Genomic DNA, 24,771 nt, shown 5'->3' with positions numbered 1-24,771 from the left:
CCACAAGTCCAAATGATTGGAAATCTTAAATCATACTTATATACATCCATTTAGTCATCAAATAATCAATCATAGGACAAAAATCACAATTTTCCAAAATACATCAGAAATTGGAGCTACTGTGACTGTTGGTCGACTGCTTGGTCAATTGGCCCAGTCGACCAACCAATAGATCAAGGCTGGCAGTACGCGAAAAATCAGGTTTTAAGTGGCAAAACCTCATTCCAAACTCACTTCTAACCTTGCAAACTTGAGAGGGAGCTCTGGAGAAGAAGTTCTAAGGTCTTCTTAAGTGTTTTCCAAGTAGTTTGGTGCTTCAACAACAACACTACATCTCACTTAGATCATCATACAAGGTAAACACTCATTCTCATTCTCAAATGCACATTCTCATGCTAGCATTTCAACAAAAATCATGTTTTGCTTATGTCTATTGCTAGAAATCATGTTTAGGAGCACTTAGAAACATGTTCCATGATTTTTTTAACACAATGCCATGCTTAGACAACAAGTTCTAACACAATCTTGCAATTTTTTATCGCTTTCACAATCGAAATTGCCAAACTTTAGAAAAACTTCGATTTCTCACAAATCGCTTGGAGTTTTCGCACGAAATCAAATGCTACATGCTTGAAATGATATTGTGGATGTGTACATGGAGTTTGATTCAACCAATTTCAGAAATTTCAAAATTCCAATTTTGATCAAATTTGCAAAAATTCCCAATTTTCCTTCTTGCTGAATTTTTGACTTCAAACCAAGATTTTGACAGATTTTCTTCAAATAAAAACATCTTGACATGTTAGTCCAAGTATTATGCATATGCTAGTATGTTCAATTTGTATTTTCACCAAATTTGAAAATTTCCCAAAAATTAGGAAAATGCCCTTCTAGCTGAAATTTTTTAAACAACACTAACAAGCAATGTCCTTTGTCTTTTCCACAAACATTTACACCATGCAGAGAGGAGCACAAGGTCGGGGTCGAGGTCGCCTAGTGGGTGCTTGGAGAGGTAGAGGTCGGGTTCCATCTCATCCAAGAGAGGAGGTTCTACGGCTTGACTGGTTTGATACGCCACAGGCAGAGTTCTTGTATGAGGCGTTCTTTGAGTACTGTCGCATCGAGTTTGGCGACTACTACACTTACGATAGCTGAGGGTGTTCAGGATCCGTCAGAGGTTCGACACTTTGGAGTGGACCCATCTTTTCACGACGGACTTGCTCATATACCCAGAGCTAGTGATGTTGTTCTTCAGTAACCTCACATCTATTGAGGAGGCCAGAGGTCAGGGTCGTCCTTTCCGACTGATCATAGAGAGCAGGGTTATGGAGACACAAATTCAGTTCTCCATGAGGACATTGGCACAGATTCTCCAGGTGCCTCACTATCCATGACAATGTGTATGGATACCCTCAGGAGTTGAGGTGGATAGCTACCTGTTGCCCTATGAGCTTTACGAGATATGTTCCACTCTTTGGAACGACTGAGAGTGTTACGCTCCACGTAACAGCGGACAAATGTCGGATTCGGGTCGGATTATCGGTCGCATTGTGGGCTGAAACATCATACCGAAGGCCGGACATCATCATCGGGTCATAGTGATGGAGGCCCTACTCATATATTGCATCTACTTGGGATTTCAGATCAACTTGTCCTACATAATCCAGAATGTCATGATAGATCTAGTGGCACATCCCAGTACGAGGAACCTTTGTTTTGGGAGATTACTGACATTAGTCTTCCAACACTTTGGGGTGAGTCTAGAGGATGCAGATGCAGTCACTGGAGCACTGGGATATGTGATCGGGACGAGGACCATTCGACAGATGCGGCTCACCCAGACTATGAGATCTGAGGGTGAGGATGATGATGACTCAAAGGAGGATGACGAGTTTGATAGTGGAGGAGAGGATGTTGATCCTGATAGTGATGATCAGGCTGGAGATGATACTGAGATGCATGAGGCTGATCCCGAGCATCATGAGATCCCCACATCATCGCATTTTGAGGTAGGTGGTCCGTCACACACAGTTCCAGAGACTTCAAATCTGAGTGCACAGATGAGATCTATGACTTCCATGCTAGAGAGGATGGAGGTCAGACAAGAGCAAATGTATAGTACTATGGAATCACGGCAGGAGCAAATAGAGTTGAGACAGGGACAGATAGAGTCTCAGCTTACTCATATTGCAGAGGACTTCAAAGTATTTAGAGATCAGAGTAGATCACCTAGATAGATTGTACTTAGGAATTTCTCTTTATGCTTTATCAGATGTAATCATTGTAAACTTTTCTTAAAAGTAATAAAGTTTACTTTGTTTCACTTTATTATTGTGTATTATACACTTTCCTTTTATTGCCTTATGTGACGTTTGTTAAATCATAATTATTGTGTATTATTCAAATCACTAATTATGCTTCATTAATTAAGTTTCTAGTCCAAGTGTTCTTTTATTCACTTCTAAGAATAATTGAGTCATTTTTGGATCTATGACTTAGGAATGTTCCGTTATTTTTTTCTGTGGTTAGGATTTCCTTGAACTTTGGGCTCTGATACCACTTTGTCACATCCACCCAACCGGTACCCTATCTAGCATACTCGAGTGTGTGATCCACAGCCCCGAAGAACAAGTATCGAGGAAATCATCCTCCCACATATGCAATAACATAATCATGAACAGAATATAATCAATGTGAAATGATATAAACCAGAGATCCAAATAAGGAAAGAAATGACATTGTAATCAAAGTGCGGAAAATGATACCAAATGTATATATAATCAAAAAGGAGTAGAGTGAGGCGGAATCTCACTCCACAGTTACAGCGGAATGTAGCTCAAAGTCTAAAAAGAAAGTACAATTGTTCTCAAAAGAAAGTAAGGAAATGATAATCAAACTAAACTAAAGAGTCTTCTATTTTATAAAGAATGTCTTTATAGATGTAGACTTCATCAATCAAACTCGGACGTTCCCACTCCACGGTAGGGCTAATCATGGTACATAACATGATCACACAAGGAATCATCAACGTGATCTTCATAGTTGCCAACACCTTGCGTGTAGTACACTTCTTCAACTTGCGCTTCCTCATATTGGCCCTCATAATACTCCATACCTGTGGAGTAGTCTAACAAAAGAGATTGCACAAAAAGGAGTGAGTTCAAAAGAACTTAGCAAGGCAAGTTAATCCACAACAACATAAATAACATGATTGCAGAACATAGCATGATGCAATGCGATATAAAACATACAATGAATATATGCATCTAACTCTATGTATGTTGGTCTCTATAGGTAGACATGCTTTAAGTCATAGCACCATACTTCTTTGGGTAAGTCTCAATTCACACATCCTTATTTGGTAGTGGGTCCGGCATCCCTCGGGACAATCCATGGCTGGGGTATAAGTCACCGCTCTCTCACATCATCATTGGTCCTAAGTATTGGCGCATGTCAAGGTAAAACTAGCCCAATGCAAATCATCTACTTAGTCATATCAACTCAGAGCCATATACGCCCATTCCTCGCCCCTCGCGATCCTTTCCAGTATCCTTCACACTAGAGTCAATATAGTCCCTGACTACGGACTCATCAACCCTACTGGTCATCCACAAATAATAGACGGGAAGCTCTCATGTCCCCTCACGGATTGGTTACCGGTCTTGAGTGCCCATGAGCCCAAGTCTACTATTTGCAACCCTACCAATAAATGGCCCCCACAATGTGATTCATGTCCCCTCACGGATTGCTATCACGGGTCGTTCGGTCTCAATACCCTTTCAAATCGGGTCTGATATAACGGGAACATCCTAACCAAACACTGCTAGACAAGCCCTAGGTATGACAATCAATAATTTGGGAAAGTGTCAAAGGGCACCATTGGAAACATCCCATACTATTCCCACTGATGTCTAATGACAGAAATGTCGAAAGGACACTTCCCAATCCCAAATCATACCTATTCAATCACATTCTCAGATCAATCACAACACACACAACCGATATCTCATCATATAGAAAGATACGCATAAACATGATCAATCACATAGGTAGCTGATAAGAATAAGTATTCATAATCAAAAGAATACATGAACATGATACTACTATAGTCAAAGTACTTGCATCAGTAATAGAATAATAAGAAAATACATTTATGGTAGTGAATCTAAGAGAATCCAAAAGTAGAAACTAAGATTCACGCAATCTATGTAATTATGGAAATAACTGTCCTTACCTTAAATAGCTTTGATGAATATCCAAAAGTCAAAGAGAGAGGTTCCAAACTTAGCAAATAAACCCTAAACAATTCTTCAGAGTCTCAATCTTAAAGAAGAAACACAGTAGGAGTAGATCAATACAACATAAGAGCGATTACTAACCTTTGATTGAAGAATCGGAGATGAGAAGCTTGAAGTCTTGCAATGGTCTTCACAAACTCCAAGGAGAGGCTTTGAGAGAGTCTTCCCACGTTCTATGAGGGTTTTAGAAACAAAGGAGGCTATGAAATACGTACTTCTATTATATAGAGCACCAATAGACCTAAACAGAAGATTATGCCAGATTCTGACCTTGTTGGTCGATTGGCCCAATCGACCACCCACCAGTCAACCAAGCCAGTGAGCAAGGCAAAATAGGGAAATTCCTTACCTAGTCCAACTCAAGTCCAAACCTAATGAGCTTCTCCCAACACAACATATGACTTACCTAGTATAGAGAAATGCCTTCGAATCATGTCTAACTATACTTCAAGTCCATCAACTAGACTTATCTTCAACAAGGTGCAGTTTCCTTTCTAGTTCTTAACAAGCTTCCAAGTATGGAACACCATCATCAACTTCCATGGGTTCTGGGTCAAACACCATATCTTCCACTGAGATGGCCCATAGTTGGCTTCTTCCTTTACTTTAGGTCTTCGGACCTACAAACAACAGGGTTTCCGAGTCAAGGTTAGGGTTAGGATAGGGCTGGATTTCACATTCTCCCCCCCCCCCTAAAAGAAATTTCATCCTCAAAATTGAAAGCGTACCTGTACTTCCAAAAAGATGAGGAAACTTCTCCTTCATGTCTTCTTCCTTCTCCCAAGAAGCTTCTTCAGGGGTATGGTTCTTCAACCAAAGGTTAGTAATCTCTCTTACTTGATATTGATTTACTCTTGCTATGATCTATTCTCTGTACTGAGATTATGAAGAAAGTATTGCATGCTTGCAATTATCTTTTCTACAATCTCCATTCATTCTTATGGTGCTATGATCTTCATATTTGATCTTAACCATGATTCTTATGATTTCTTCATAAAACTATGATCATACTCTTGATTTGATTTCTCTAGCATGGTTGATACATCTTCATGATTATTTTTATCCCTGATCTACTGTTTTAATCTACTAGAATGAGATCTTATCATCTCTAGTTCTTTTCTTGAGTTCATAGCTTGTTTTCATTGAAAACTATGATTTTTACTAAATTAGAAAGTCATCTTTCCAAATTAGTAAGTATTGGATTTGGTCATTGTTTGGTGTCTAATCTATGCTAGTTAGTCTTAGATTGATGTTTTAAAGGTTCCCTCCAAGTTTCGTAGTGTTTCGAGTCTTGTAGAATGAGTTTCGGATAAAAAATCAGATTTCTATTGCGTACTATTCATTGGGTCGATTGCTTGGGTCGATTGGACCAATCAACCCAGCCAATCTTCCTAGGATGACAGTAAGGGATTTCTTCATCCGCCTTGATTCGTTTGATGTCTATTCTTTTAGGATTGTCTCCTAATGATTGTATAATGTTTGTTTAGGGTTTGTTTGCTAACTTTGAATCCATTCTCTTGTTCACACGGAATATCTTCAAAGCTAATTAAGGTAAGGACAGTTGTTTCCATATTAACATAGATTACGTGAATCTTAGTTTCTATTTTGGGAATTTCATAGATTCACTACCGTTCTTATACTTTCTTAATATGATGCTAATGCTGTAAGTACTTCAAGTATAGTAGTACCTTATTCATGTATATATTTATTACTTGAATCATGAATGATTACTTATCCTTGTCATTTACATATGCAATTGATCATGTTTATATATATCTTTCTATATGATGAGATATCAATTGTGTATGTTATGATTGAATTGGGAATGTGATTGATTTGGGATTGGGGAATGTCCTTTTGACATTTATGTCCTTGGACATCAATGGGAATAGTATGGGATATTCCGAATGGTGCCCTTTGACACTTTCTCGGATTATTGGTTGTCAAACCTAGGGCTTGTCTAGCGGTGTTTAGCTAGGAGGTCCCTGTTATATCAAACCCGATTTGGAAGGGTATTGAGACCGAGTAACCCGTGGTAGCAATGTGGGTTTATGGGCGCTCAAGACCGGTAACCAACCCGTGAGAGGACATGGATCACATTGTGGGGGCCATTCATTAGTAGGGTTGCAAGTAGTAGACTTGGGCTCATGGGCGCTCAAGACCGGTGAGTATATCCGTGAGAGGACATGAGTGCTTCTCGTTTTCTATTTGTGGATGACCAATAGGGTTAGTGAGTCCGTAGTCCGAGAGGGATATGCTAAATCTAGTGAGAAGGATATCGGAAAGGATCCCGAGAGGGGAGGAATGGACATATCTGGATCTAAGTTGATATAACCAAGTAGATGACTTACATTTAGCTAGGCTTTACCTTGACATGCACCAATACTTATACCAAACGGTGATGTGAGAGAGTGGTGACCTAAACCCCAACCATGGAATGTTTGAGAGGGATGCAAGACCCATTACCAGCTAAAGAGAGAGTTATTTGAGACCTACCCAAAGAAGTATGGTGTTATGACTTAAAGCATGTCTGCCAATAGAGACCAGCATACATAGAGTTAGACTCATACATGCATTGTCTATCTCATATCATATTTCATCATGCTATGTTCTACTATCATGTTATTTATGTTATCGTGGAATAACTTGCCTTGATGAGTTCTTTTGAACTCACTCCTTTCGTGCAAACATCTTTTGTTAGATTATTCTGCAAGTATTGATGACTATGACGGCCAGTACGAGAAAGCGCAAACCGATTAAGCATACTTCACTCAAGGTGCTAGCAATTATGAAGATTACAGTGATGATCCCTTATGTGATCATGTTGCGTACCAGGATTAGACAAGAGGAGTGGAAGTGGCCGTGCTTAGTTTCTAAAGTTTATGCTTATGAAGACATTCTTTATAAAGTAGAAGAAACTCTAGTTTAGTTAGATTATTTCTTTCTTTCTTTTGGAATCGGTTGTAATCTTCTTTTTGACCTTCGAACTACATTTCCGCTGTAAGTTCAAAATTACAAGCAAATAGTATTTTAAGTCACCGCTTGGCCACATGTGACCCTTTCTCTTATGAATAATTGAAACTAATTTCTCTAAATTGTTTCGCTCCAGTTGATTTTTTGATTGAATAATAAATTTATCAACCGAAAGGAAGAACGAGAGGACAGATCCTCTCCACCCCCAATTGCATGTCCTCCCATCTTCTCCCACCCCTCATGTGTAGGCTTGTATATATACCATAGGTAGGCTTGTGTCAGGTCTTTTGTGAGGGTGGAGGTATGAGAGCATATCCAATTTGAGCAGAGAGGATATAGATCAAGAACAAGGGGCACAAAGGCAATTCTAGCCGAAAGAGGCACATATTGGCTCAAGAAAGCCATCCAAGCAAAAAGCAAAAGGAAGCGACAACAAAGAACAGGTTGCTCTTCATTCTTTCCTTTTTCTTCTTTTTCCTCTCGAACCCTTTGGGACTAGTTTTTTTTCTTACAACCATCGCGATTAGAGGTGAAAGCTGGGATTGTAATTTTGAACTTAATCCCGTAATCAAAGCATTAACATCACAAGGCAAGGGAGGGTCCTGATTATAGTGGATTGGTACCTTGCAATCAAAGGACATGGGAATGAAGAGAGAGGATAGGGTTGGCCAAGGACTTAGAGAAACTTGGTGATTCCAATTTCAGGCAACTCCAAGGTGGCCGAGAAAGGAGGGGCCTGAGACATTAACGGGCCAGGCATGGAAGAGAAGGGAGGGGGTAAGTCACATGGTAGGAGAATGTAAATGGAATTTCAAATCAGCTCCTCCTCTGAAGAGAATAATGTACTCCCTTGATGTTTTTGAAATATAAAATAACGAGCGAGAATTATTTAAGACCCATTGGAATTCTTTTGATTTTTTTTTGTTTTTAATATTTATAGACAGTCCCCACCACTATTGTGTGATCATGAACTCGATAGAGGAGATCATCCAGACTTGGTAAAAGGGGTGGGGAAGAGGAAAGGGCCCACATACGAATAAAGGAAGAAGGTATAGAAGAGAAAGAGATTGGGGTGGGCCCCACGAAGGGATTGAAAAGAGGAGAGACAAAAGGTGAAAAGGAGATGAGAAGAAGAGTGGATTTAAGGTGGCTTTGATGCAGAAACTTCCGCACTGATTCTAGCGTGTGATTCTGGTTTTTGCATTGATTCGGAGAGGTTTGCCTACAAGAGAAGCGATGTCGTTGAGGAGATCCAGATCGGAATGGATAGCATGTCGAGCTTTCCAAGATTCAACAGGGGTTCGCACCCACGAAGGAAGAAGATCTGATTATTTCCTTACCATCCAAGGTAGGGAGGATCCATCAATGGATCGCTGTTGAATGGGGTGTTCCCATCATCATCTGCCTGGTCTACGAGCTTCTTAAAACTCTAATTGCTCGATCAGATCGGATTTAAGATCAAAAGCTGAACTATTTTATAAGAGTAAACAGACAGATGATGATGTGAGCACCCCATTTCACAGCCAAACAAGGCTCTCTCAAGAGGTTGCAGTCGACTTGAACACACAGAAATTAACGATCGCCAGACAGCTCCTGAGATTTGTCTAGATCTGACCCCAATTGATGAAGACAACTCTATGAAAGCGGTGAGATTTTCAATCAAAAATTAACTTTTCTCTCTTTTTACCCTGCTTCCCTAATTGACTCGTTAAGTAATTCGTTCTAAAATTTTCCATTCTTATTGCAGAGGATTTCTTTGCTTTGATCAGTTAACCAAAACCTCTTCAACTGGAAACCTGCAACCTTTGATATGATGGGTTGCAGTGGTATCTTGTTCTTAACAAAATACTTATGTGGACTATCACATATACCAATTAAAACCTGACCTTCCCCCACCCAGAGACATTGGTCTTAACTGAACTGACCTTTGATGACCTCTGATGGTAAAGTTGTAGGGCTCATAGAGCAGTGAATATAGGAACATGATTGTTAGCTATTCATTTTTCCCCTTTTTATACTCTATTCTGTTCTCTTGATGGCAATTAACATGATTGCTGATTAAGGATACTTTTAATCAGTAGTATTTTGGTTTAGTATTGTTTCTTTGATCTATTCATCTTTCTGAGTGTTTTGAGGTTGAGTAACCTCTCTTTATGTATTATACATATTCTCAGTTATATGATAATGAAAATTCAGAGAGTTCATTGAGCTTAGTGATGTCTTCTCAATTCATTATAATCTCATGTATTCTCTATTTATAAGGATGTTTCCATTTACATCTCCTGAAGATAGTTGTTACCCAACTCCATTAAGGACAAATGCTTCCTGCAGGTTAAATGAAACAACAATCTGAGACCCCCTGGTATGACAACCTCCTTTGAGGTTTGGGTTTCAATTTGTTGTCTCCATGGGTAGATATGAAAGAGGAAGGCTGATGATCATTGCTACCACCACTCAAGTAATGGTACTCGCAGGAGGCAATTCATATACATTTGTTGCAGCACAAAAGTTCTTGAGATGATTGAAGACATCTTGAAGTTATGCACATGGTTGTGCATTAGTGTTCTTGAACATAGAAGTTAGACAGCTCAATGCTTGTGAGTATTTTTGCTAATGCACTCCTAGCAGTCCTCTCTCGATTAATTTGGGATTTCAAAATGATGCTACTGAGATGAAATATTCTAGTTTGTAACCATTCTTCAGCTACCAATTTCCATGAAAGGAGAAAAAAGAAAGAAAAGCTGCTATGGACAACAGCGAAAGTTTGGATATGTGCAGGGTCCCTTACCAACAGCTAGGAGTAACAGGTTGGAGCATTGGGATATGCAGAGGCGGACATCTACCATCCGTCAATTTTGGAAGGCGAGAATTTAGAAGGGAATATTGCGGATACGGGCAATGTCCTTTTCGATAGCCATGGGAAGTCTTATAATTATTTGTATTTATTATTTTATGTAATTACATGATTAATTCCAAATCATTCCATATCTTGGGCATCAGATTTTCACTTTACTTTGCATTCATTTCCTTGATTCTAATGAGTAAATAAGGATTACAGACAAAAAAAATATATTATTTAGTATAGTATATATGTAACTTATGCAATCACCTGAACTTGAGCATAAGCAATGCCAACAATGACAATAGCAATGATCATAACCTTACCCAACTCGACAAATATAATAGAAAATAAGTAGGAAACAAGGTCAAAATAATATCCAGGAACAGCTCTTTTCACAGGTTAAGCTACATGAATCCTAATCTTTCAGACAGCACAAAGTTAACAATTTACAAAAGTTAAGACCTTGTATATTTGGTCACCGTTCCTAAAAGGTGACTCTGAAGCTCTCCATTGAACACATGAGCATGAGCATCAACTATCCTTTGCAATGGCCACCACATCACCTCCCCTTCAAGTAGACCTTGTGATGCAGAACTCAAGACTCATTTGACATCCCACCAAGTATTTTTATGTCAAAAAACACAAAGAAACAATTCGATTGTTTTTAGAATCAGAAACACTCTTTTGGGAGGGCTTCTAAAAGCAAAGACACTATTAGCAAGGTTTTAAGAGAGTCCTAATGTTTAGAATGTCAAATTTCATAGATGCACTTCTCTAAATTGTTTCATTAAAGCTAGCCAGCACCCTACTTTTGCTTGGAGAAACAAATGCAACGTCAAAATTGTTTCTGAAAGCAAAAAGTTCATAAACTTCAATTTATGTTTTAAAAGTCACCCAAAAACAAAAAACTCTTTTGAAATGGTTTTTGACCGATTTTTCTGTTTCCCAAAACAAGAAACACCAAAAATTACTTTTCTGTAGGTTATCAAACAGTTCCTCAATTTGTCATGAAGGACCTCAAAAAAGGCTTCAGCAAATTCGTAGAACATTTGAGAGGAAGACTGCTCTGACCCTAAAAAGCAATTCTCAGTACCATGCGTACTCCTATTCTATTTCTTGATGTACCAAGACCCAAGGGGAACCTAGTGGTTGGTTGGAATGCCATGCCATATGCAAGTAATTCGCAAGGTTCGTAATATGTATCGGATAGATTCAGTCGGATGATAATCGAATAATTATTTATTTAAGTAGATTCTTCTAAATGACCATGTATACATATTGAATAAGGTTTTGACTCCGTGACATTTTACCATATTTGTGATCATTTTAACAAATTGTATTATTACTGGCAAGTTTATAAGAAGCACGTATCCGTAAAAATCTAAATCGAAAATAATCCAAATAAGACTAATCGGATAATTTTATCAGATAGATAATAATAGGTAACAAAGGGATATACCATATCCACATCCTATTAGTAATCAGACAGATTCGGATACCGCTAAACATATGTGGATGCGAATTCGGAAACGGATTTCGATTATCCATTTACACCCGTAACCAAGACCCAAGAACCTAGTTGTGGAATGCCTTGGCAAGAAGGCTCCATCTCTTTTGTTTGTGTGATGGATAGATTGGTGAGATTCTATTCCGTGGCTTTGTGATTGTTGTAAGACAAAATGCCACTGGAAACATGCAATCCCCACTCGGTGAAGCCCCCATTTACCACCACAACCACCTCCCTCTCTTCAAACAACCCCGACCCCAACCAAAAAGATCTTCATTCCATACTCTCCATCTACTAGTGATTTTCAAAAGGTTTATGAGATGGATCAGAACCCTCAACAGTTATTCCATGAAAGCAAATGTCTTTGGTAGCTCCTGTATGTTTATCCATTCGAAATGAAGGATTCCATAAGGAGTGTGGATATGTCCAGAGACATTACCTCACTGCTGGTCAATAGTTCTATTCATGGGTTTCTACATGCCTATGATGCTAGGTTAACAGCTAACCATGAATAAATGAGAATTTGAACTCAAGAATCAGTACTACACAGTAATCTAGAACTTGGGTCTGAACCAAAACCTCCACATTTAAGTAACTGGAAAGGTTCTCCTATGCCCTGTCCTACTATTTGAACCCAAAAAAAAGGTCCTAATATTACTTCTTGTAACCAGCAAACTCCCCAGCACCACTTAACAGTCAGAACAGCCACCACAGAATGTTTCAGGTTCTCTGGATGATTTCTCATCGTCAAGATCAAACTCTGATCAACAACTGAGAGCATTTATCCCATCTCACACATAAATCTTTCTGTTGCAAATCAGAGGGTAGCAAGACTTCATAAGAAACCTTGAAAGAAGAGAGGTAAAAGGTGTTCCTCAAAATAAAAACTGAAACTAATAGCAACTGTCTCAAAGTGAAAGAAGAACACCATCCAGGTACTCACCAAATGATGCAACTGAAAATTTTTGTTCATGTACTAGTCATGCCCCAATAGACAAGCAATTCTATTGAACAACAGCAAGCAAACTGCCATCAGAGATCCCAAACCCTACATCAACTCTAATAAAAGGACTGATTCCACATATCTCAATACTTAGCATCCATCATTTACTACTACTTGCACAACACAAAAACAATGTGGTACATACAAACCAAGATCTGTGTGTACTGTACATGCATGTGTGCATGGGTAGGTGGATGTCTCAGTTTTACACAACATTAATAATAAATAATAAGATTCAGAAACTTCAGGAATTTAACAAGAGCTTGCTTTAAAATTTTTTCCTCGACTAGCCCTAAACTAACTTGTAAAGCCTCAAATAAGATGGATGAAGTTCCAGCAAATAAAGGGCACAAGTAGCATCACAAGCATTTGCAATCATGTTTAAGCCCAATGAGAGGACGGTTATGTTGAAAGAACAAAAGCCTATGAGATTCCAACATACTCCACTACAGATATTCATAGTATGACATCCAATGACACAATGAAAACAGAAAACAGTCATACATATTATTACATAACAAAGAAAAACAATTGGGAACTACTAACACTAAAAAATTACAAATATACGCCAAACATCAAGGATAGTATGCCCACTGTGAGACTCCAACAAACAAACTCCACCACAGAGATCGTAGGATGACATCCAATGACACATTGAAAACAGAAAACAGTCATACAACAAAGAAAAACAATTGGGAACTATCGACACTAAAAGATTACAGAATATACAGCAAAAATCCAGGATAGTATGCCCACTGTGAAGTAACATCAAATAGCTGAGGCCCAACTTGAGCTCAGGCTGCAATGGCATATATTATGAAACAGGGGTGGAGGTAGCCAGTCAGTAATTGTAAATGTTGCTACTACTTTTAAGACCATAGCAAGAGATATCAAGACATTTTCAATTATTTTTTAAACTTTGATAAACCATCTTTACCCCCATCTTCGAACATTAGAATTACTTTGCCTCTTCATGCTCCTGCCAATTACCGCTCATCAGAACAATCAAAAATCCATTATGAAGACCTTATATCTCTTAATTGGTCAAATGTCCAACATCATCAGACTTTAAAAGCATGTGGTCTTAAACAGCAAAACTTTCACCATACTCACCAATGATAGAACATCCGAAGGTTCATCAAGCATAACACCAAGTCCAAAATAAATAGCATTTCAAGATTGAGAAACAGATATTATTTCAGGCATTAGGCTGTGAAACACAGAAGTTAAGGATAGTAACCACTTAAGTTCTATAAATGTAAAACAGATGCCCCACAAAATTTCTGTGAACTAGGATCACAATCTGATACATCCCTCAAAGGTACAGCACTGGTACATACATTCTAAAAGCCCTGGTCCTTATACACTGAACTAAAACTGCACTGACCTTGGCTTCAAGACGCAGCTACCTATAATTAACATCTCAGTGCAAATTTTACAAAGCAAAGTCTCCATTGCAACTCAACGTGACTCCCAGTCCTTTAGCTTCTTGCTTCCTTTGGGTTTTTCTATCGGGGCATCCATTCCTGCCATTTTAGCATTGTATTTTGCACGGAGAGGGTCATTATATGTCCATCTGCATCAACAGCCCCAAACAAAAAAAAATCATCACTGGTATGTACATATTCCACTCCAACTGTAGTCTAACACTTGCTATAAAATTAAGACTTGAAGAACTAAATTTGAGAGAGAGAGAAAATGAGAGCGAGTGAAACACTGAGTGCTGCCTGAGTTAGAACCATCACCACAGCTTTCAAAGATTATCTAATATGTGATCGGGTACCCAAATGAATACTAGATAGATTCAAGAAAATTTTACGACAATACAAACACTTCCAAATATATTAATGTGACCATACATAAACAAATGTAGACAGTCACAGAAACAACTGTGCTCGCATAAAAATGACAACCTAATATTTGAGTAGAGTATGGTTCAATAACAGGTTTAGCATCTTTCATTAATACAAAATAAACTAACTATAAGCAACTAATTGGACATTTTGATGTAAACCAGGTCTAGGGCTAGGAGTATTTTAGTAATTTCTATATCCTTAGGGTTTGTCCAGGAAGTTCCAGTGACGGAGAAGGCTGAAACAGGGGGTCTGAGGTTATTTTAATGGTCTAAAACACTGCCATACTTTGTTCTTCAGATCTGGATTTTATCAGGATTAGGATGTTTTCCAGAAATTTAAAATTCTGCAGAAATCTCGATGAAGAAGATGAAGTCCAGAATTTTATAGACTTGGTAAACTAGGTTTAAAAGGGCAAACAACACTAAGACCAAGACCTAGGGTTAGGAGTGAATCTAGGAGAAGGGAGAAGAAGGCCAATGGGGATGGGACAAGGAAGCTACCAGTAGGGGTGTAAATGGATAATCGAAATCCGCTTCTGAATTCGCATATGCATCCGTTTAGCGGTATCCGAATCCGTCCGATTACTAATAGGATGCGGATATGATATACCCTTTCTTACCAATTATTATCCGTCCGATAAAATTATCCGATTAAGTTACTTATTTGGATTTATTTTTCTTGATTTTACTTGAAATATGTGACTATTTTTATAGATTTTCTACTAAAAAAATTACAAAAGTTGCTAAATTCTTAAATTTCAAACCTAGCCTCACAAATAAAATGGTAAAGATGTCAACAGGTAGTCAAAAACCAATGTTCAATCTGTATACATGGCCATTTAGAAGAATCAACCTAAGAAAATAATTATCCGATTATCATCCGAATCCAACCGAACCCGTTCGAAAACCGATATGATATTATCCAAATCCGTCCGAATATAATAGGATGCGAATATGATATTACCACTATCCGATCTGAATCCAATCCCTTTACACCCCTAGCTACCAGGGGGTTCTAACGTAGCCATAGGGAAGGAGGGGGAGGGAGGCTTGCGGGTGCTAGGGGAAAGGGGGAAGGAGCAGGGGGAGTCGTGGGGCTCAGGGAAAGAGGTTAAGGGAGTCGTGGGACCTAGGGGGTGCTACTGAATTGATGCAGCAGCAGAACAGGGGGTTGGGGAAGGTTGTGCAGAGCAGGGGAGGGGTGGGGGATGAGCTTGCGTGAGAGGGAGGGAGGTGAGGAAGGGCTGTGACTCACTCAGGTTTGCTGGGATGTTGAAGAAGCTTGCTGGACTTGCTGAATTGATCTTCAGAACTTAAATATTGACTGCTGAATGCTGGAAATAAATTGAGAACTCTCACTGAACAGCCACCGGATCTCCCTCAAAGGAACCCTGCGACTTACTCAGGCAATCAACAATCAAAATTCTTATTCATCAAAGCTGAAAATAACATTGCATGAAGAGGCTATTTAAAGCCTAAAAGGAAAAACTGTGACTCAACTCTGGAACTCCCTAACAGATAAGGCTCCAATTACATCTTGGACTGGGCTCTTAATAATAAAGCAACTCTTTAACGGTTATCTTATCTCTAACTAACTAATTTCCACTCATTTAGGACTTTAACTCAAAATAAAGTTCTCCAATCAAAACCAAACTCAACTCAAATTAACATATTGGACTCAACAAAAATTCCAGAAAATTCTAGAAAAATAATTTCAGGAATAAAATAAGGGCTAAAATGCCCAAAATAGAAGTCCCTTATTGATTCTATTTCGTTGAGTACAATTTGTTAAATAAAATAGGACTCCTACAACACCCTCCACTATTGCTGCAGGGCTCTGCCAGCCTATGGAGGCTTCTTGGAGCCATCCTAGAGCCCCACTTGAGCTTTCGGCCAGGGGGTTCTTTGTGCTCACATCAGCAGTCCAATAAAGGCTATAAATGCAGAGGTAATGTTTGTAACAGTGTTGGATGAATAAAAGATTGCAAAGCAAATTACAACAGAGAGGACGTTCAATGGTGTTTTACTATTGCATCTAACCTCGGGAAATCCTTCCAGCGGCACTGGTGGATTGTTTTCTTCAGTTCAAATTGCATCCCTAGCCTACTACTGTTGGTAAGCACTCATCCCTACCCCTCCCCACCTTCCAACTCTATCAGTTCCTCCCTTTTTCCCTCTCTCCTTGCCTGCAACCCTAATTTCTAGATCTTTCAATCCCCTCACCAAACCCCACCCTCCTTTTCCTTAGCACTGGACCCTACCCTAGCCCCCCTTACCCATTAGAAACCCTACAAACCATAAGTCCCTTTTACTCCCAAAACCTTAATTTCTGTAAATTCCAATTCCCAACATAGAAATCCCTGCCTTTTTTGGGATTATCATCCCCTCCCTTCCCTTTGCACTCGATCCAAAGTAGTAGCCCTAACTACCCCTAGAAACCTAGAAAATTGAAATCATAATTTCCCAAACCCAAGACCTCTGAAGCTTGAATCTGAAACCAAAACAACTAGGTTCAAATTAAGGTTGTCAACACTCCTAAGCTCACAAGCCCTAACCGAACCCTGTCTACCCTCCCTACAAACTCTACAACCCCTAAAATAGCATAGAAAATCTAGCCACAGGGTTTCAGAAACCCTACTGGCCTGCAGACTTTCCTTTATTCAGTCCCAGTTATTGGCCTTCATCCTTCGAGGCTACATCATACATTGCTTTGCTGCCCTGACAACCATGTATGATTAGGAGTTCTATTTAGTTTTAGTCTGCCTTTCTTATGTTCTAGAGTATTAGGAGCTAGTAAGCTTCCTAAAAGTCAGGTGGTTCGCCTAGGTCAGTTAGATGGTTAGATAGTAGTTAGAAGTCCAATGGATTTGGGTCAATAAGTTTCTAGGCTAAGAGGTAGGAAGTTGTTTACACAGTTAAGAGTAAAGCTAGGAGTTCTGCCACAAAAGGAATTGAGAGTTTGTAAGGCTGATTGACCCCTTCTCACATTCCCATTTAGGAGGAATAGAATTCAGACCAAGTCAATTTGTGCATTGAGCATTGTTCTCTGCTGCCTTCTTCTCTTGGGGAGAGCAAGTGTGTGCACTTGGAGTTAGAAACTCCATAGTGGGTTCCAAGAACAAATTCCCTCAAAACATGTGAAAATTTTCCCATTTTGAAAAGGCCAAAACGAAACTTGTGGATACCAAAATGATTTCCATCGAAACCAGTGAAATTTCACTGAAACTGCTCAAAACTTGCGAAACTTGCGAAACCTGGTCGAAACTTGGTCAATCAGTTCAACAAGGTGGTTTTTTTCACTTAAAGTCATGGGCTTTGTTCAAACAAAACCCAGGAGGAACCTCCAGCTTCGACCCTTTGTTTTCCCTCTAATTTCAACCTTAGTGAGCCCATTTCAGGTGACTTTAAGCCATTTCCTTCCCTCCTTTGGTGATCTCGACAGTTATTGGTGGCCATTTCAAGGTTTTTTGCAAGGTAATCAAAATTTTCCCAAATTTTTTATTTTTTCTTTGTTTCATGCTCAAATGCCATTGGATTCTTTTGAATTTAATATATGTTGTCTCTAGTAGCTAAATCTACAAATGCATGTTGCTAGATTTCATTTTTGAAGTGTGCTAGTATTTCTTTATTTTCTGATACTAAAAATTACCTACAAAATTATATTTTTCAAAAAATAACCTAGATTTCTACACACACCAAAAAAAAAAACTTACATATACATCATGTTTTAGCTTTTTTTGATGTGTGTGAGACACTATCACTCAATCTACGTTATGATGGTGTCCAAATTAATTTTAGGCTGATTAATTTTGGATCATGTAATTAGTAATTACTAACAATTAATATTTTAAATTTTAATTATAAAAAATATTTTTAATAAGCAGATAATTCCTAAAGTTTGGAAATACCTTAGGTTATAAGTAATGCATGTTTAGGCTAAAAATTAGTTATTTTGTATTAGAAGTTTTGAACTTAGAAGTTATATATTGAATGTTATGTTTATAGTGTATTTGTCGAAAACCCCTCTATGTATACTATGACTTTGAATGACATATCTACATAATTTTTTTAGCAAATTGCATGTGTCAATGTGTTCTTTATACTCTAATTAGCTTATATGCTAAGTCAGAAACCACTCTATGTATATTATGACTTTGAATGACATATCTACATCAATTTTTTCAGCAAATTGCATGTGTCAATGAGTTCTTTATACTCTAATTAGCTTATATTCTAAGTCGCATCCCAAAATACTCCCTAAAACCTGTCGAAACTTGCAAGAAAAAGTCCCAAGTTTCCACAATGTTTTTCAGATTTTGACCTAAATTTCCCATTTTCATGGGGTCGAAACTTGAGTTTCCCTCAAATTTTGTATCATGTTGGGGTTCTTGTGTTTGAACACTTGATATAATTTCTAACAGTGGAACAGTCTTCTACAAGGATCTACCATACAACTAAGATTCGGAAGCTAGTCCTTGGCAAGGAGATCTCATATGAGCCATCTATCTTCTTTCCCCCTTTCTATTTTATATCTAGGAAATCCTCCATCATAGCAACTCACTGCCAGGCCTATTTCAACCATTGGGATCCATCCAAAAGCTATCCAAAATCCCCATAATTCATCTCTGTATTCAATCCTAGCTACTGGCAAGGAATTCCATTAAAACCTACCATCCAGATATCCAAAATTTCAAGTATCCAACATCAAAAAAGCTGCTGTCTTGATAACCTGTATACGGTGGTTTTTTTAAGAACTCTGCCCGGTCAAGTCTAACCGTTAAAACATGCAGAAATTTTGATAGTCTTCCCCAAACCTTGAGAGAGACTCAACACAACTTTCATACTTCCCGCCCAACCAATTGATTACCCTTCACTCCAAATTTAACCACATGATTTAGTTATACCTAGAGCTCCCATCTCAGTTTTGGCCTATTTGGTGGCTGGTTCTGCAGAGATCTTGGTTAATTGACCCCTAGTTAATCCCTTTTAACCTAGAGCTACACTAACAGTGGCCGCACAACCAGTTTTTAGCCTAACTTGAAAAAGAGCTAGATCTTGTAGAAATTTCCAGCTATAAGATGGAGAAGGAATCACATAAGGGAATGCAAGCAGGAGATCATGATCACACAACCATCCTAAACCATTGTACCTCACCAACAACAATAATTAAACAAAACTCAAAATTCAATTAATTAATTAATTCATGGCTCAACGAAGCAATTACATCCATATTCATAGTCCCATTGGGTGAGTTTCCAAACTCTAACTCTACCTCAAAATCAGAAATTGACATTAAAATAGAGTAGGATTACGGTTCAAGTGAACACTAACTTTAAGAACCCCAGAGATTCTAAAAGTCTAATTGAAGTTAACAACTCAAAAGATAACTCTTATCTACCTATCAGGTATCCTAATCTAAACAAAAACCCAACTTAACTACTAATTTTTGTGCACCTATTTTCATCCTCACTTTTTGGTTTTAATTTAAAAGCTAAAACATAACTCAAACCTAGACTGAAACCTGGCCAGAATTTAAATCAAGCCTTAAGCTGGTCCTGCACTAGGAAAAGTCCACTTTTTTAAATATGTTTTGTCCCTTCTTCATGCATTGATCTACATCAGTAATTCTATCTTGTAACTATTCAAGAATATTCTTTTTATTCTCTTTTCCATTATAAAGAAAGTTGGCTGTGTCTCATTAACAAACAAGTTATACTTTTCCCGAATCCGTCAAATCACCAAAATTCTTTGGTGAGGTGGGGGTTCACTTCCGAGAACTTCAGAGAGTTACAAAATTTATTAACAACCAAGGTACACCACTTGAAATAGGTTAACCGTCTTGAATTGAACATCATGTTAGCCACCTCCCCAAAAGAGTTTCATATATGGAGAGCTTAATGGAGTATGCTAGAGACCAAGAGTATAAAAGCAATGTACAACTACAAAAGAAGATAGAATAGCAGAGCAACAAAGCACTAAAACTTACGCCTAGCAAATTGATGCAAAGAATAATAAACAAAACTGATAATAAAATAAGTAAATATTAGGAACAAGAAAGCTCATAAAGAGACAAGTCCACTGACGGAGTATTCCAATCAGTTGTATCTTCATTGACAAGATGCGTCCACTTAGTCCTCCCACTGCGACCGAAGTGCTTGACTTGCATGACCTTGGGCAATATTGTTTTATCCATTTTATCCTCTCCAGTTGGAGCAGAAAAGTCACGATGATAGACTTCATCAGTGTTAGCAGTTGCTGCACGATCATCAGGCGCAGACTGGTAGAAAGCACCCTTGTGGTAATATTTCTGCATGAACTTCCATTTCTGCTTGGGTTGGGGAGCAGGTTTTGGATTCTTCCTCTCCCACTCCCTTCTCTCCTCCTCAGTCATGTTTCTCACCCTCTCAATCTCTTCCCTCTCCTTCAACATTGCCTCTCGGTCCTCCCTATCCCTCTTGATCCTTGCAATCTCTCTGGTCTTCCAAGTTTCATATTCCTCTGCCTCATTAACTTCATCATCAGTATCCACATCAGCAATATCAGCTTCCACTTCCATATTCTTCTGAATCTCTTCATCCTTCCTGATCTCTTCGACAACAATCTGTTTAGTCTCAACCTTCCTCTCTTCCCTTTTCTTTTTGACTTTCTCTTCAAGAGCCTGTTCTTCTGCCTCAAGCCGCTCCCGCTCAGCTATGGTGTCTCGTTCTGTCTTAGGAACAAAAACAGGCTTCACCATAGCAATACCCATCATTTCTTCCTCAGAGTCAGTCTCATACTCAGATTCCTCCTCTTCCTCTTCTTCTGCCTCCTCCTCTTCCTCCTCTGGAAGAAGTGCAGCTTCTTCTTGCTGCCTCTGCAACAACTTCTCCCTGATCCTTCTTCTCCTTTCCTCCAAAGCATCCTCATCCTCCTCTTCAAAATCCAAACGCTCCTGCCTTCTATTCTCCTCTTCTTCAGTGGAAACAATCTCAGCTTGACGAATGCGACGATGATCAGCCCTGACTTCTTCACGATTATCAGCCCTATTTTCGGCAAGACGACGCAATCTAGGGTCATCTTTTTTATAGATAATCGATTGTTCATCCTGTTTAGGAAAGGCTTTCTCCAAGGCAACAGCCTTGGCCATCCTAATATCACCATCTTCATCAACATCATCAGCCCATTCAGGTGCTTTACCAGGCCAATACCGTTTAACCTTGGTCTGCCCGATCTTCCCTCTGAGCTTATCCCTAATTGCAATAATCGTATCGCTTACACCAGCCGTTACAGACATGGTTGTTTTTTATTAGAAACACCCAAAAATTGAGACCAACGGAGCGAAGCTCCTAAACCCTAGAAATTAAACTTAAATTAATCTCTCTCAGATTTCAATCCGCACAACCATGAATTCGCTTGTAGCAACTGTATCATTGATCCCAACACTGCAAGGAGAACCGAATTATTGAAAGAAAATGCAGATTCGTAGAAAACACAAGAGGTGCGAGATTTTACCTTCGGTCGACGAACAGAGAGAATCGAAAGTCTCAACGGAGGTCACTGTTGCAGACCGGACTGCGATGGTCATCGGATCCGAATCTACTATCTCGCTGGGTTTATATATGGTGTATGAATCCGGTAGGACGTAAACAGGGAACTGAAAATCCAAATTTCGACTTTTTTTTTTTTTTTTTTTTTTGGTATTCATATTTGTATTCATTTAATAGCATTCAATTTTTATTTTTTCCGAATTTGAATTAGGACAATCCAATTAATAATTTGATTCGAATTTAAACACTCGGATTAATAATCTGATTCAAATTCGATTAGAAATTTGATAAAGATTAATTTTGAGAATGGACTACATCATTATTCTTTCATTAACATTTATTAATCATATTATCATACTACTATATACAAGCATGAACTCAAGAGACATGACTACAATTTTTTTTCTTTAAATACCCTTATAATGCCAAAGGTGGTATGTTAAGGGCCTGTTTGGTTACATGAATCTAGAGATTTCAAATCTCTAGATTCATGAATCTGAGAATTATACCAGTTTGGTTGTAAAAATCTCTAGATTCATGAAATCTAGAGATTCACATTTCTACACTAAAAACGTGAATCTGTAGATTTATGGGTAAGGGGTGAAATCCAGAGATTTCAAAAAAACTATACATTTGCACATTCACAAAAATCACGTCGATCAAATATGTTTTTTAGGATGAATCCATAGATTTCATTCGACAACCAAACATCTAATTTTATAAATTATAACTCCATAGATTTGAAATCTATAGATTTAAAATCTCTAGATATTTGAAATCTCCAGACTCATGTAACCAAACAGGCCCTAAAGCGGTTAAAGACCCAACTTCCCTGAGGGATGAACCTCAGTTCAAAAAAAAAAAACTCTTATAATTAATTAGAAAACGAAATAAAGAAAAAACTAATTTGGCCAAGTCAACATATCAGCCTAAAGAAATTCATCTAATTCCAAATATGGATTTTGTAGGATTTTCAAGATTTCCATTTAATCACAGAATATGCTTGAACACCAATCGGCTACTTGGTTTCCTTACCGCCTAATGTGGGTGAAACGAACATGTCCATTTGATATGAATCTTTGACCGATGTCAACAATAATGTTCCCAAACTTTCCTTGGATCTTGGAATAAATAATGAAGAAGCAGGATAGCCTGGTAAGAGTTGAATTCCATTTCAATATTGAGAGCAATGTCCAATACTCCTTCAATGCCAAGAGTTTAGCTTCTATAACTTCATTACATCGCACATTTTCTATGAATCTGCATTAGAAAGCTCCACTATGGTCTCTAACAACTCCTCCCACTTGAGCAATTTGACCTTGTTTGATAATGGAGGTGTCAATATTGCATTTAAACCAACCCTTTGGTGGTTTAAACTAATTACACTTCTTTGTAATATTTGGTGGTTTCTGTACTTTTGCATTGTAGGATTCTTATGCTTCATTTACTGTGGTGAAGTAATCCACCAAGTCACACCAATATTTGTTGAAATCCAAATAATCAAAAATACTATAATTAACCTTCCATTATGTTCTATCATATGCTTTAGACATATCTAATTTAAGTGCAACAAAACATATCTTTCTCTTTGTTTTTTTTCATTAAGTTGAAAGATTTCGTGCGCTAAAAAGATATTGTCAGAAATTTGTCTATTAGAAACAAATGCACCTTGAAGTGGAGAAATAAAATTGGCTAACAACGGTTTTAACCTTCGAGCTAGAGTGTTGGGGTAATTGTCTAAAAAGATATTGTCAGAAATTTGTCTATTAGAAATGTTGGAAATATATAACCACAAGGCAATTGTATAAGACAGATAAAGCAAAATTAGAAAACTTTTCTTGACTCAAATGGCATGAATGATCTCTTTGTTGAAAGCATCGTAGTATACATCAAGTGATACACCAAAGGTGACGGAGTTGAAACGTGCGGTAACGACACTTTCTTTAAAGTATTTAAACGCCTCGAATAGTGCACACGGGTCTAAGTGAGTTTTCACCCCTAAGATCAGTCAACCCCTCCATCATAGAAGGTGCACCCCGTAGTTGATGGACTAAGGGATCCATAAAGCTTATTCACCAATTTGTTTTCTATGAAACAACTTAAAGAAAACCAATGATTCTCAAAAATGTTTGTGCACAATAAAAACTAAACATCTCCTACCTTTATATAGAAGAGTAAGAGACACCATTAAAGGTTGTCTCCTAAAGAACAACCCTCTCCCCTTAAGGCATGTTTGTTAGCAAAGACACTCATTAGCCATTTAGGTGTCATTTAGAAAAAAACCCAATCTTTAGGAAAATAAATTGTTTGAATTTTCAAATAAAATTACGAAAATTACAACAATCCCCCACAAAATTCAAAAATTTTGGGAAAACAAAACACTAAACTGGTGAACATATTAGACACAATAGGACACGTCGTTATAAGTGTCTTTCGGACTTGAACCTATACTAGGTCTAATGAACCTCGCTACAGAGTACGGGTGAAGTCAGACTTCTTGAACCTTTCCTCAGTGTGTAGCTGACAAGCTCATCAGCCATATCCTATCAGTCGACTTTATGTGAGAAACCCTTTTACAAAAATTGTTGTAATTTTCGTAATTTTATTTGAAAATTCAAACAATTTATTTTCCTAAAGATTGGGTTTTTTCCTAAAAGACACCTAAATGGCCAATAGGTGTCTTTGCTAACAAACATGCCTTAAGGGGAGAGGGTTGTTCTTTAGGAGACAACCTTTAATGGTGTCTCTTACTTTTCTATATAAAAGT

The 24,771-nt window shown here is 38.1% G+C and overlaps 1 protein-coding gene across 2 annotated transcripts; it reads right to left on the bottom strand.

Moving 5' to 3' along the window:
- Positions 1-12,643: 12,643 nt before the first annotated feature.
- On the bottom strand, positions 12,644-22,064 carry LOC149002598 (uncharacterized). 2 transcript variants are annotated; one of them, XM_089136963.1, is made up of 3 exons: positions 21,970-22,064; positions 20,562-21,899; positions 12,644-14,199 (listed from the first exon to the last, which is right to left on the bottom strand). In XM_089136963.1, exons 2-3 carry the CDS (start codon positions 21,749-21,751, stop codon positions 14,085-14,087), a joined length of 1,305 nt encoding a protein of 434 aa, XP_088993089.1. In that variant the 5' UTR covers positions 21,752-21,899; positions 21,970-22,064; the 3' UTR covers positions 12,644-14,084. The 2 variants fall into 2 exon arrangements, with proteins under 2 accessions (XP_088993089.1, XP_088993090.1); XM_089136964.1 differs by lacking the exon at positions 21,970-22,064 and having other exon boundaries at positions 20,562-21,963.
- Positions 22,065-24,771: the final 2,707 nt, after the last annotated feature.

Source organism: Hakea prostrata, chromosome 10, assembly GCF_041222555.1.
Source record: "Hakea prostrata isolate BN-2017 chromosome 10, UWA_Hpros_2, whole genome shotgun sequence".
NCBI lineage: Eukaryota > Viridiplantae > Streptophyta > Magnoliopsida > Proteales > Proteaceae > Hakea > Hakea prostrata.
The sequence above is the reverse complement of the archived record's forward strand: the minus strand, read 5'-3'. Positions and strand labels throughout refer to the sequence as shown.